The sequence below is a fragment of the Asterias amurensis genome, chromosome 9, assembly GCF_032118995.1.
Source record: "Asterias amurensis chromosome 9, ASM3211899v1".
Classification (NCBI taxonomy): domain Eukaryota; kingdom Metazoa; phylum Echinodermata; class Asteroidea; order Forcipulatida; family Asteriidae; genus Asterias; species Asterias amurensis.
Genome location: NC_092656.1, coordinates 1,291,325 through 1,305,442, shown reverse-complemented (window position 1 = coordinate 1,305,442; position 14,118 = coordinate 1,291,325). Strand labels below are relative to the sequence as shown.

General features: G+C 38.5%; 2 protein-coding genes across 2 annotated transcripts in view; one reads left to right on the top strand and one right to left on the bottom strand.

The window, feature by feature from the left end:
* Positions 1 to 5,200, bottom strand: part of LOC139941633 (long-chain fatty acid transport protein 2-like) — a 23,302-nt gene extending 18,102 nt beyond the window's left edge. The window contains exons 1-5 of the mRNA XM_071938219.1: positions 3,883 to 5,200; positions 2,296 to 2,467; positions 1,683 to 1,904; positions 489 to 647; positions 46 to 170 (exon numbers count right to left, since the gene is read on the bottom strand). Coding sequence (XP_071794320.1) covers positions 46 to 170; positions 489 to 647; positions 1,683 to 1,904; positions 2,296 to 2,467; positions 3,883 to 4,194 — 990 coding nt within the window. The 5' untranslated portion in view covers positions 4,195 to 5,200. The remainder of the gene's footprint in view (positions 1 to 45; positions 171 to 488; positions 648 to 1,682; positions 1,905 to 2,295; positions 2,468 to 3,882) is intronic.
* LOC139941631 (long-chain fatty acid transport protein 2-like) overlaps positions 1 to 14,118 on the top strand; it is a 23,260-nt gene extending 9,142 nt beyond the window's left edge. Inside the window, exons 2-10 of the mRNA XM_071938217.1 lie at positions 5,201 to 5,713; positions 7,458 to 7,676; positions 8,227 to 8,388; positions 8,971 to 9,092; positions 9,496 to 9,696; positions 10,477 to 10,570; positions 11,393 to 11,591; positions 11,893 to 11,990; positions 12,554 to 14,118. Coding sequence (XP_071794318.1) covers positions 5,201 to 5,713; positions 7,458 to 7,676; positions 8,227 to 8,388; positions 8,971 to 9,092; positions 9,496 to 9,696; positions 10,477 to 10,570; positions 11,393 to 11,591; positions 11,893 to 11,990; positions 12,554 to 12,861 — 1,916 coding nt within the window. The 3' untranslated portion in view covers positions 12,862 to 14,118. The remainder of the gene's footprint in view (positions 1 to 5,200; positions 5,714 to 7,457; positions 7,677 to 8,226; positions 8,389 to 8,970; positions 9,093 to 9,495; positions 9,697 to 10,476; positions 10,571 to 11,392; positions 11,592 to 11,892; positions 11,991 to 12,553) is intronic.

The window sequence follows — 14,118 nt, the reverse complement described above, 5'->3', positions numbered from 1 at the left end:
TCCGTATAGGCAAGATTAAATCGAGCCAAACTTATCGTACTTTACCTTGGGTTGAGCGAGGAGATACCGACATATCTCACCAATGTACTGAACAACATTTGCCTTATACTGTCTTACGTCATTCCAAAATTGCGAAGCTGAAAACTTGGTTCGTAGTACAACAGTTCCTCCTAAAGAAAAGAAGAGGACGCTCACCATTAGGCAGGGCAGGGGGAAATGCAAACACTCTGGTTCTATAGATGTCAACTTTGCGGCTGTTAGTCGGTTAGAGACTGCTCTAGAATGGTCTAGACTGTTAGGAGTATGAGATAGTAAATTACGATCTCATTCTCGTAACATTCTAGACCATCTTAATTCTATAGTAACGTCTTGGACCAAGACAAGATCTGGTTTTACACATAAACCTTGCCAGTCCCTGTCCAACTTGTATTTGCATGGTTTATGTCTTAAGATTTAAAATAAGTAAAATAAATAAATAAGATTCTCACCTGCACTTATGACATTGTACAATCCAATCACCATCCCTGCACTATGAAACAATGGTAGCGGAATGTACATGACGTCAGATGGCCCAAGATGGTACAACTGTAAGATCATTCCTCCTACGACAACCTTTTCCTGTGTGAGTCGCGCTGCTTTGGGCATTCCTGCAAGGTTGATGACATTAAACAATAGAATCAATTAAAATGGGTTATTTTTCATGTTGTTTAATCATTCTGCACTGGGGGCTCTTAGACTCTTCAAAGGAAACCTTCACAATGACACCTCTAATTAAATGTAGCGTACAACACAAAATCACAAATTTTAGTTGGTAACTCATTAATAAATCAATAGACCTTATCATGGTGCAGCCGTCTTAAATTTCTCCCATTGATATCAATGTTACCAAACCGAGGCTTGATGAACATAATAGTCTGGTTCCTATTTGCAAACTGATTGTTAGCATCCATTACTGTTATTTGATGTGAGGTACATGACCAATGGATGGAGGTAGCGTTTGCTTACATATTGTGTAAAATATAGTACATCATTATACCTGTTCTTCAAGGCAGTGGACACTATTGGTAATTACTCAAAATAATTATTAGCATAAAACCTTTCTTGGTAATGGGTAATGGGGAGAGGTTGATGGTATAGAACATTGTGAGAAACGGCTTCCTCTGAAGTGCCATAGTTTTTGAGAAAGAAGTAATTTTCCACGAATTTGATTTCGAGACCTCAAGTTTAGAACTTGAGGTCTCGAAATCAACCATCTAAACGCACACAACTTCGTGTGACAAGGGTGTTTTTTTCTTTCATTATTATCTCGCAACTTCGATGACCGATTGAGCTCAAATTTTCACAGGTTTGTTATTTTATACATATGTACGTTGAGATACACCAACTGTGAAGGCTATGTCTTTGACAATTACCAATAGTGTCCACTGCCTTTAAGACGGCAGGACTCAAGTAGTAGCATTCACTGATGGTTTATTCATAACTCATGACATCATCATACAGCAAGGCTACGGTAGCCGTTCAATGCCAATAACAAAATCAGCGAAGACAAAAAGCTGATTTGTCTGAGAAATTCCAATCAATCTGTTCAGCTGTCTAATGTCATTAACTTCTATTGATTTTCTGCACATGACATCACATAAAGTTCTTTATAATTGTATCATCATGACCTGAACTGTTCTTACCAGTAGTTCCCGAAGTGTAAAAGTAGAGGGCGGGGTCCGAGGACGAAGCCCCCTTCCGTACATCCCGCGGTATGACGTCAGAAGACGCAAGGGGAGACGCCAAATCGACGGTCAAGAACCCAGCGGTGAGGGAGGTATCATCTCCCGCCTCCTTAATGACAAATACACTGATGTTGTCTGCTTCCAGCTCGGATTGTATTTCCCGCATTGCTTCGATCAACGCTGGATATAAAGGAAAGTTTATGAGAATAATTTAAGTTCATCACTTCACAGGAACCACATCTTTTGATTTGGTTCCAGCTTTATAACCACAGACGAGTAATGAGGTGCATGGTGGTACTAGACAGCAACAACAACAACAACAACAACAACAACAACAACAACAACAACAACAACAACAACAACAACAACAACAACAACAACAACATCAACAACAACAACAACAACGACGACGACGACGACGACAACGACAACAACAACAACGACAACAACAACAACAACAACACGACAAATCGACAAGGAACACAATACTAAGAACGATACAGAGATTATTACATGTATTGTGAGCTTCATGTGAGTTTCTTGAACAGTTTGTTATTCGTCCTTTTCTTACCATGACCACATATGATCTTCCTCATCTGACCAACTCGGATGCAGTGAAGGAGAGCCTCTCCTCTAAGATTGATGTTGAGGAGAGCTCCCGTAACGTACAACTTGAGAAGGGCAATGGATGTAGACACGTAGGCTGGCTCATTTTGCATGAAGATACCTACGACGTCTCCGAACTGTCATCAAGAAATGAAGTTATATAAGAGGGAGCAAGAACAGTTCAGTTCAAATCAATATGACGTTTATTTCATTTTTTTAATGTGTCAGTATAATATATTATACTAAGGTAACAAAATCAAAAGCGCATACAAGAGTATACAAATTTGATATAATTATTGTTAAAAGCAAATATTAAATAAAGAACTATGAATTAACTATGTACAAGAGAGGAGCGAGAGCACGAGGCTGTTAGAGTAAGCTGAGGATTGTAAAAAACAGCCTTCATGTTTGTACAGACACAAGAACCGCGAATCACGAAGCAAGAACAGACAAGACGAACAGTGCCATTCGCACAAAAACGCGAATTGACAAAATAACTCCTGTTAGGATATCGATCCGAGGATTTATAGAACGGGTCCTTGTCGTATCGATCCTATTGTAAGATCGTTCTGAGGTTGGGAAACTATTGGAAGCCATAATAATGCAAAGCAAAAAACAGATCGACACAGTTTGTAACAATGTTACAGAAAATGGTGGAAAATACTGTTGAATTCGTGAATTTGTTGGAAACGAAGTAACCAATCATGGGCTGCGTTTTGGTTTTTTTTTTTTTTTTTTTGAAAGTTGCCGAAAATGTTGAATTTTGGTCACAATTGTTAACACGATTAAATGTTTTGTTTCAATTTTGTTCGTCTAAGCCAACCAGTGGTGAGGTTTTTTTTAACAATGGAATTGTCTTTAGGCCTTGTCATAATGCAAATGTGTTTGTAGTATTTTTAATGGTTTCATTTAGGTAACAGCTGGTCTGGCTTAATTTTACATAAATTTGTTAGTTGGCTCAAATTGGGAAATAAACTCAAAAGTTTTTGTTTTTCGTGATGCTATACATTTGCTGTTGAGCGCTTCGAGGAATTTGTATTCATATTTTGCTTTATAATACTGTTTTTATTTTTGTTATTAAACGTGAACTGCGCTAAGCGTACAAACACTGTATTGTTCATAAGTTGTTACAAAGAAAACCAAATGAAACCAATATTTTAGACGATAAACTAGACCACTTATTAACATTTTAAGATGTCAACTCGTGAACTTTAGCTCAATGTTGTGGTACCCTTTCCTCAGGCATACAAATATCGTAGTGTTTATAATATAGTTTTCAGTATAAAGTAGATCGCGTTTCGCACACAAAATGTATGATGGCTTGTATCTCACGTTACACTAATTGGGGTAGAATTTGCACAGGTGTTTTTCTATTTATGTCAATTTATCGAAACACATTTGGTATAATTACAAATTATGGACAACTTCCTGCCACTAATTCTTACAAAAATAAGTTTCTCATTTAGATAAAAATTTGATATTATTTTATTTCATAATGAATGAAAAAATGGTGGCAGCGGAAACTTTTCAATTTTTTTGTTAAACAACGTACCTGGACAATCTTGTTCCCTCTTAGGTAGTTGGCCACCTTATTTGCAGTTCGATCCACATCACTGTATGTGTGCACCTCATCTTTAAACAGGATGAGAGGTTTCTTCGGGTTGTCCCTCACTTTGCTTTCAAACACATCCACAAATAAATACCCTTTGCTTTTCACTTTCTCGATTGGTTTGACAACTGACCTCAACACATGGAGGAATTCGGAGAGGTCATTGAAGAAAGTTGGGTACGTCCAGAGAATGTAGACCACGACGGCGAAAATGCCGGCCAAGAGGGAGCAGACAATTGTAAACAACAGCCCCATGGTAAAATGGTCGCACTGCAGCTTATTGTTTCATTGCAGAATTTGCAATCATTTCAGCAACAACCTGCCCGCAGTACGGTAATCAACAGCTGGTTGTTGACATGAGCGCATGATCCGTATTATAACAGTGTGGGACGACCTACAGTTATAAAGTGGAGGCCTACAACACTCAGTGCATGTATTCCCTACCAGTGTCGCAAAGGGGGGGGGGAGGTGACCGTGAAAAAAGCTCATTGAGCAAAAACCTCATTGTGACCCGAGGACTCACTCTGTAGGAACAACTACGTCATGTTGTTGTAGCCTAACATGAATTTCAAATAACATTATTGGCGACCATACAAGTAAGCCGAGTAGGTGTAAGGTCCTACTGCTCGGAAGTCGGTCTGATCTCGGAGTAGTTTCTCTATGTTAATAGTTTCTAGACGATAGAGTGGGCTTATTATGATGATATGTGTTACAGCATACAGTAAAGCAGCGACGTTTGTTGCTCCATGATCAAAGACACTCTTCATTTTTCTCTTATTTATTCCTTGCAATAGAACGCTGCTATAAAACGACACGCGAGTCCAAGCACTAGCTTTATGGTCCAAGCATAGAGCAGGTTAGTCCTATTGCTCTATGGTCCAAGCCACTTTAAAAACAGTCCGTGGCAGGACAGAAATTTCCAATACTAAAACGAGCTTTAATCTGGCAAAAGTTTATTCAACCTAAACCGGACAACGACTGGTACGTACAATGGAGGTGGTATGACTGTCGAGTGTCCGGAGCATAAGCGGCACCCAAAACTATAGTCCCGATAGACTTGGTAAAGTTTATTAGTTATAACGTGCACGGTTCAAAGAGCATAGATCAGTGACATTGCAATTACAGTACACACATGCTCTTCAACCACCAGGCTAGGCATGGGTACGGCAACATGCAGGGTCTAAACAAACACTTGAGCTTAGATATGTTTAAAATTCAGTTGATTAACAATAAGTTTGCCTGCACCGTTTCGATTTATTAGCTGGAATGTCCGCTTCAGTTTCTCCATACCGCCGGGCTGCCGGAGCAGCAGCGGCTGCCGTACTAGGTCTCCCCGTCCTAGGAGCAGCCTACCTCCGGTTGAAGTATGGCCCTCGACTCACGGACGACATTGCGGAGCTGTACGCTAGCTACCTGCTCCTAAAACGGCTCAAGTACATGGAGAAAAACCACATCTTCATGATTGATGTGTTCGAGTCCCGCGTGAAGGAAACTCCTGATAAAATATTCTTACTCTATCAAGATGAACAATATACTTTTAGTGATCTGGACAAGGAAGGGAACAGGCTGGCAAGATTTATGCAGAGTGATGGTAGATTACTGTGCAAGGATTCGGCTGCCATTTTGATGCTGAATGACCCTGGCTTTCTGGTGACATGGTTGGCTTGCAGTAAGCTTGGTCTGAAGACGGCTTTCTTGAATTACAACTTAAAGAGCAGTGCTCTTTTGCACTGCATCAAGGCATGTAAAGTCAGAGCTGTTATGGTTGGAAAAGGTAAGCTGTAATACCGGAAGAAACAGGTCAGGTCAAAATTTACACGAGCATAGTTCACAGTTCACAAGCATTACCTTAAAAACGAAATGCATCCGCATTAGAGCACGAAGGTAAATGAGATATGCTAACTAGCTAAAAGTACCTTTGCCTTCTATTTAGTGTCAGGAAACCTCATCTAATTCCAATCTGTTTTAGCTATATGTCATGGCTTATGGTGTAAAATGCAAAATATGGGAGAAGATTTGCCCACGCTTTGTGATTTCGAATAGTTAGGGAACGAATTACACAACACATACCTACAGCTATATGCAACGCATAACCATTTTCGCAAACAACATGGTTTGGTTCATTGACTATAAAAAAGAACATGTTCTTTTTATAGTCAATGAACCACAACATGTTGTTTGCGAAAGAAAAAAAAAATTAATGGTTATGTGTTGCATATAATTGTAGCTTATACATAATTCTTAGAACTGTACATAGTGCAGTAGGCCTATCCGGCGCTATTAGACTTCGATAAAATATGATCAAACATAATGGTCTGATCTTCTGCTTATGAATAAGCTGACACGCCCACATGCTTTATCCCGAACCGTTTACATAGATTCTCAATCAGCTAATCCTCAGATGGGCCAGAACTGGTATTTATACAAACATATGATGTCAGGCTCCACCACTTTATCACTTAGTTATGAAATAATTCACTCAATTGAGATGTTCCTTTTGGTAAATATTTGAGTGAACAAGTGCCTGGTGGCAGGATACGGAAATCTTTACAATGTTTTTACAGAAAATGGTATGGGCCCACATCCTCGGTTTCATAACATTTGAACGGGGAAAACGAAATGTCTGCACATTGACAAAGGTAGTGTCAATACTTCAATAATAATTGTGCATCTACTGTCATCGCTTATAGTTGATCGTTTATAAATAACTTGGAATTGTTTTTCATATACATTTCCATTTTAAAGAGTGATTTGAAGTTATTACAGTATTTGTATTGTACTTATTTTTTGTTTGGTCCCCGGCTATTATTTGTTTTAACGTGAAACAACTTAATAAAACAATCTGCAAAGTCATGTTAATATAACAAAATATAAAGTTGATCGATATAACACTATAAAGAATACAGAGCTAACTTTGACACAATAAGGAGTCCTATTTTGTGTGGAATTTCACAGTAAGAATAAGTCAGACGAAGTCAGTGTTGATGACCATAATTTTCGGAGTATGGCACTTGAAACCTTTGGTAATTGTCAAAGAACAGTCTTCTCACTTGGTGTCTCAACAGTATGCATAAATAAAAGTTGCGAGAAAATAAGTTGAAAGTAAAACACCCTTGTCGCACAAGTTTTGTGCTTTCAGATGCCTTGAATTTGAGGCCTCATCTGAGGTCTCGAATTCAATTCAAATATTTGAGTGAGGAATGACTTCTTTCTCAAAAACTGCGTTACTTCAGTGGTAGCCGTTTCTCACAAATGTTTTATACTATCAACAGCTCTCCTTTGTTAGTTACAAAGTACGTTTTTTGCTATTAATTATTTCGAGTTATTACCATTTGTGTCCAGTGCCTTTAACAGTTAGCATCAAGAAAGTTGACAACAAAACATCACAATGCTCAGAGACAGTCTTATTTCAGACATTCAGATTCGCGAACCTTCATCAAAACTTGAAACCACCTTACGAGTCAGTCATCTAAATTATAAATTGTCAAATTGTACGTTTATGATCATTCGGTTGTCAGACAAGCGTCTTCTAAGTGCCCTGGAACCGATCCTACCAGATCTCCAGAAGCTTGGCATCAAGGTATGGGTCTACGGTAAAGTCGATGCCCTCCCTCTACCGGCGGGTATGGTCCCGGTGATGACGTGGGGTGTGGCGAGTGATCCACTTCCTAAGAGTGTACGAGATGGAGTCATCATGGATGATGTCTCGGTCTACATTTTCACGTCAGGGACTACCGGTAAAAATGTTCAACTTTGAAACTTCTCCCTTCATCCAAATTCCTCTTGCGTTATACGCGTGAGAATAAGTACAGTCCCCTTCGCCTTTTTAGACAGAACTTGTTTTGGGGGGCGGGGCATAACTTGTTTAATGGGGGGCATTCCCCTTTTTGAGGGCACTACATGTATCTAGATTTTGTTCGTGTGAACATATGGGGTATACTGTATAGACAATTGTGGGGTTGTGTAAGGTATGTCCCCCCTGGTTACGTCGCTGGATCCCTTATAACGAAAACAGTCTGAGTGCGTCCTCTATTGTCCTAGCCTGAAATGCCTTTAAACTATTACCAATTTGCCATTAAACTAACAAAATCAAATAAACCGTAATGAAAATGGAGATGTAAGTATAGGGATGATCATATTATACTTTTACTTCACTGTGTAGGCCTAGTCTTGAGCTCTCGGTTGCTCTATATTTTGGAACCGATCTTCTTGACGAACTTCACAAAGTCATTTTCCTTTATTCAATATCTAACCTCAAACCTTGGTTTATCCTTTGATTGTCAACAGGTTTCCCAAAGCCAGCCAAAGTATCTCATTTTCGTTCCATTGGTGGATGCTCAATCATGTCGTCACAAGTTGGCATCAGCAGTTCGGATATCTTTTATGTCACTCTACCTCTTTACCACAGTATGGCGTTTGGCATGGGTCTCATGACCTCCATACTTTCAGGTAAGCGGGTTGAAATGGGAGACTTTGGAACGCTAGGTGGCAGCAGACTTACGGTTCCATCGTTAAGGTAGTTCAGAGCATGCGGACATTGCCGAGACCAATGGGTAAACCTGATGAGTCTGCTGCCACCTAGCATCCAAAAGGTCCCTCATATCATGATTGGTTGGTTCTTCATTTTTAAGAGAAACAACAGGGTTACATAATCTTCTTTGAACGTGGTACAGCAATGCTGAAAGTGTATGGTACCTCTGATTTGAAAAGCGCTTGTGGTAGAACAACCAACTTTTGTTTAATAACAAGGGCCTATTTATACCGTCAATATTCAAACAAACACACTTAAATACAAAGTATAACTTTGGTTTTTGAAAATTCTTTTCAAAAGGTGTGGTCGCGTTTTTGAGATCTCGCCGAAAATCCGGAGGGGTTGTGTCTATTTTTCAAACTGCTTTGGGCTATACTGTCGAAAGCTGTAGGCTCCTAGTAGTTTTTATTGTTATTCATTTGAAGAGTGTTTACTAAACGTATTTCTTTCCTTACAATTCTGTTGTTTTTCAAAATTACTTTGTATTTGCCCTCTGTTAGGTTGTACCATTGCAATTGGAACATTCTCACCGAAGACTTTCTGGGATGACGTCAGGAAGTACCGTGCCAATGTGATATTTTATATTGGTGAGACCTGCCGCTATCTGCTCGCACAACCTAAGGTACATGTTCGCTCTAATGCTCTCTCATTCATTTTAATATTCTTTATCATGATCTAAAAAACATGAAATTTCATATAAAAATTATCTCGTGTTTAAATAAAAAGCACTTGAATTATAAACAAGAAATTACTCTAAAAAGTACAACGCATAACAACATTTGAAAAGCTAAGAAAGTAATATAAGTACCAGAAAAAAAACAGCAACAACAAACCAGCACAAAGACGTACCCAATCCACCGCAAGACGAAATCGAAAACACGGAGGGTCGCCGTACAGCGCCTTGACGTGTTCGAATCAGACTTGTGCCTTTCATAAAAGTGTTGTCAAGGGATGAAGTTTTTGAGCTTCCAGTTTATCTTATCTTATAAAACAAGTCGATTAACACTTTGACATTTTTTACATAGCGGCCCGATGATGGCCAATACGAACACAAGGTGAAGGCAGCGTTTGGTCTCGGACTACGTCCAGACATCTGGGTGGAGTTTGAGAAGCGATTTAACATTGCCCAGGTATATGAGATGTATGGAGCGACAGAATGTCCGATGATGAGTATCAACTTAGAAGATAAAGTCGGCAGTGTCGGCAGGCATGGAGGTCTAGTCAAGGTTAGTGTTGTAGCGATGAGTTTTGGTAAAAAGTGTTGGGTACTTTTTGTGTCCACAGCTACTTTTAAACTTAACTTTGACGATTTAAAGATAACGACGGCAGAAAGCGTCCCTTAGAGTATTATGCCTACTTGCTGAGGTCCTGTTGTTTTGACATTAATGAGTAAACCACGAACATAGTTGTCGTCTCGGGAGACGAACACTATTGTAGCATAATGTATTTACGCGACTCCCCTGAAAACATGTCTCTTTGATTTGCACCGTTTTTCTCAAAAGCTTGACGACTAATGAAAGCTGAAACTTCTAAATATTACATACATATTCATTCAGAGTGAGTAGGGATTCATGTCATGTCCACAAACTTGATCTACAAAAGGTATCAAAACCCTTTAAGAGATTACAACAGTAAAGCCATGCCATAATGTTTTGAAGTTTAGACACATTTCGATTTACACGTACACATCTATTTACATTTACACTTATATATTAGATTTACACGTGGCCTGAATGCTGCTGCTGTGCGTGTGTTTTTTTCCGAAAGAAGGACATTTTTTTACCACTGTTACCCAAGCACGTAGAGCACCTATAAAGAAAAATCAATAGGCAGTTCATGGTTTAGCCGTTATTTAAGAAACATGTTGCTATAAAATCTTCGGCAAATACTTTGAGAAGACTGGTTATTAAATCCTTCACCAGCTACTTGTATATCGGTGTTGATTAATTATTATCTCTTTATCCACCATGCTAATAGTTATCCATATCATTTTGTTTGTGTTGCAGGCACTTATGAACTTCCTGGAAATCTTGAAATGTGACATAGAAACTGCTGAGCCAATCAGGGACGCTAATGGAATGTGCATTCTTGCAGCCCCGGGTATGCAGTCATTATTGTTAAACCCAATTTTTCTCTGTCTGTAATTGTAATGTTTAACTGTATTTTTTTGTAAATTCAATGTAATTTTGCCCATGACAACCAATAATTAAAAAAATAAATAAATTATATGATTATTAATAACCGCTAATGAGAAAAACAAAATCTAAAAAACAACATGGACATTTAAAATTTCGAAGTGATTCCAATCTTTAAACATGTTTATTTGAAACTAGAGAATCGGAATGAACAATTTAATCATGAATGCTTCTTGCGAACGTTACCGGCCATACATATCTTACACATTAAAATAGACTCGTTGCATTATCTCATAATCACATTAAAGGCACTAGAAATAATCAGTAATTTCTCAAAATAATTGTTAGTAAACTTACTTTGTAACAAATTACGAGCAATGGAAAGCTGTTGATAGTATAAAACTTTAAGAGAATTGGCTCCCTCAACATAATAAGATCTTTAGGTCTAAAAGCACACAAGCTTTTGCGACAAGGGTGTTTTTTTCTTTCATTGTTCTGTTGCAACTTCGATGACCAATTGACTCAACATGTTCACACATTATTTTGTTATTTTATGCATAATAAAGTGAGAATACTGTTCTTAGACAATCAAAACGTGTCCAGTGCCGCTAAGAAACACACATAATACTTGTACATATATTTTTGATTTAGTTTCATTGTAAACCAAAAAAGCCATTAGTCTGTGACTTTTTATTTGGTTAATTTTTATAAGAATAAACCACTTTTGAACTGAATTGACTTGAACGTTGCACTACCTCCTAATCATTATTATTAAACCTCCGTACAGGCGAAACCGGTATCATGGTATCCAGGTTGGATGAGTTTCACCACTTCGACGGCTACATGGCTGACCGTAAGACGAACGAGAAGAAACTGGTCCGAGATGTCAAGAAGAAAGGAGATGTTTATTTCAATACTGGTGACTTGATGATGTCTGATAAGGAAGGCTATCTCTACTTCACGGACAGACTTGGGGACACTTTTAGGTAAATTTGTCACCATCATTGTCAACTGATTTTGCACACAAGACGACTAAAATTAACACGCTATGGAAGGTTTTCATTAATTTGGTAATTACTCATAACCGAAATAAAAACTTAGTACTTGGTAAGAACATGGAGGAAGGAAAAACGTATGTCTTCTTATGGTCAGTAGAAGTATGCATTATTCCTTTATCGTACCCAGGTAACGATGGTTTGTGATGGTCATAAAAATTACACACAGGTACGTCATCTAGGTAGGGTGCTATAATATTTATGGACTTTTAACAATGTTTGTTTTTCACAGATGGAAAGGCGAAAATGTTGCCACCACTGAGGTCGCACATGTCATGAACGCATTCCCCGGTATCTTGGAGTCTAATGTCTATGGTGTTCAAGTGCCAGGTTAGTTGAATAATTATTTCAGGTAAAATCATTTCCTTTAATTCATGCCAAATACAGTTATTTATGAAACTAGAAACTGCTTATCACAGTTATTCGAAAGTTTCTCTGACACCACCATTGTTATGGTACTACCTATAGTTCAAACTTATATCTGGTAAAAGAAATTTTACAAAACAACTGATCACAGAGTATGAGAACGATGCTAAATCACCGGTTTATTATTATTGATTGGTTTGCTCCGGGTTCTTGTCTGTCCATTTTATTTGTTATGAAAGATTTTCAGGGTTTGCCCTTAACTTGTCATGTAAAAGCCCGTCAGCTTATTCACTAGTCTTCGGATGCGAAACTTAACTCATCCTAAGTCCTAAGATTAATTAGAGTTAGGAAGAGGTTCGGTGAAATCGACGGCTGGTTTCAAAAATTAAAAAGAGATGCTTTTCGACACTGTACTTACCAACCGGACCACTTTATGAGAATTCTGACTTGCCCTCGGATGTTTTAGAATGTCATGTTGCCAGCAGAACACTGGGAAGAACGCTGATTTTCTATGAAATCTTCAACAGGTCAAGAAGGAAGAGCCGGCATGGCAGCGTTGGTGTTACACAAAGGTGTCAACCTCAACCTCAAAGGTCTGTTCGGACACGTGACGTCAGCACTACCAATCTACGCGTGTCCAAAGTTCTTGCGAATCACGGACGAGATATCGACAACTACGACCTTCAAACACACAAAGACGTCACTCGTCAGGGAAGGGTTTGACATCAACCTCGTTTCGGATCCACTCTACTTCCTGGATGTAGCAGAGAAGACTTACGTGGTGCTGGATGATAGTGTCTTAAGACGGATTGTTGCTGGACAAGCGAGGCTGTGAATCTTTTAAAATGTGAACCAATTTCATTGAGAATTAACTATTGAATAGTAAGCTTGCGGGTACAACCAAGTATTAAATCTCTTGTGAAGAGGTGTTGGCTCAAAAAAGGGCCCGTTGGTCTCGACGTTGTTCGAACAGTACCTGGTCGTGAAGACACCGTGCACCATTATTAATTTTAATGAAAAAACAACAAATTAATGACTTCTTGTGATGGTATACGTTATGGGGAACAAAATAATATGAACAACTATGTATTTTGTGAATTCTCTTATAATCTGCCCAGATATGGTTAGGCGCGTGGCCCCTCAATGGCAAAACAGCCCAACTCTAAAACTTATGGGTTTTTTTATAATGAGAAAATTTGTTTTGTAAATATTGAGGGCGCTTTTCTCATTTTAAAGTTCAAAGTTCATTATTAATGGATATGAAAAACATGACCTATCGGTCCCTTGTTTGCGTTTTAGTCCCGTTTTATGGCAAAAGAGCTGCTCATATCTCGTTACTTATCTCATCAGCCACGCTGTGCTTATAAGAATGCAACGTTTAAAACTGACAATACTGAAATGCATTGTGTTTAAAACCACAGTACACGTTTTTGGTAATAACTCAAAGTATTTGTTAGCAACATAACTAGCCTGGTAACGAGCAAGAGTCCAGTGAAATCACGGTTCGCGTCGCGTGGAAGTGGAAATTATTGCTACGAATTCCGGGTGTTTTTTGAAGGTATTTCAAAGATTTACTTCTATGTGAAGTATTCTCCTGAATTTGTTCAGAGCAAACTGATCGAACCGTTAGTGAGTTGGTTACCCCTGGTTCTCTCAGAACCAATACTACCCAAAAGAGATTATTCATTTTGATGTTACCGCAAACCTCTTACACCACTAACGTGTCTACTAACACGGGTTGCCATTTTGCGGAGTCAAATTATTTTCGACTCCCATAAATGGCCGACCGTGTTAGTTCGCAAAGTAAAAAAAAAACACGCAATTTCGAGGCAAATCTGTGTGGATCATTGTATTCTACTTTTATAATATCTTTCTAACCATTATGCATTTTATAACAAACGGAAATAAAACGCTTTTCAAAGACCAACTCGACCGATCCCAGGCAACGTGTTCCTAGATCAGTATAATCCGATGTAAACTAATCGATGTATGTAATCATTGATGAGAAAAATCATATTATTAGCTGCAGTGTTAATAATTACTAATCAATCAGAATTGCAGTATTATAACACGATGGAAATCACCAATAAAA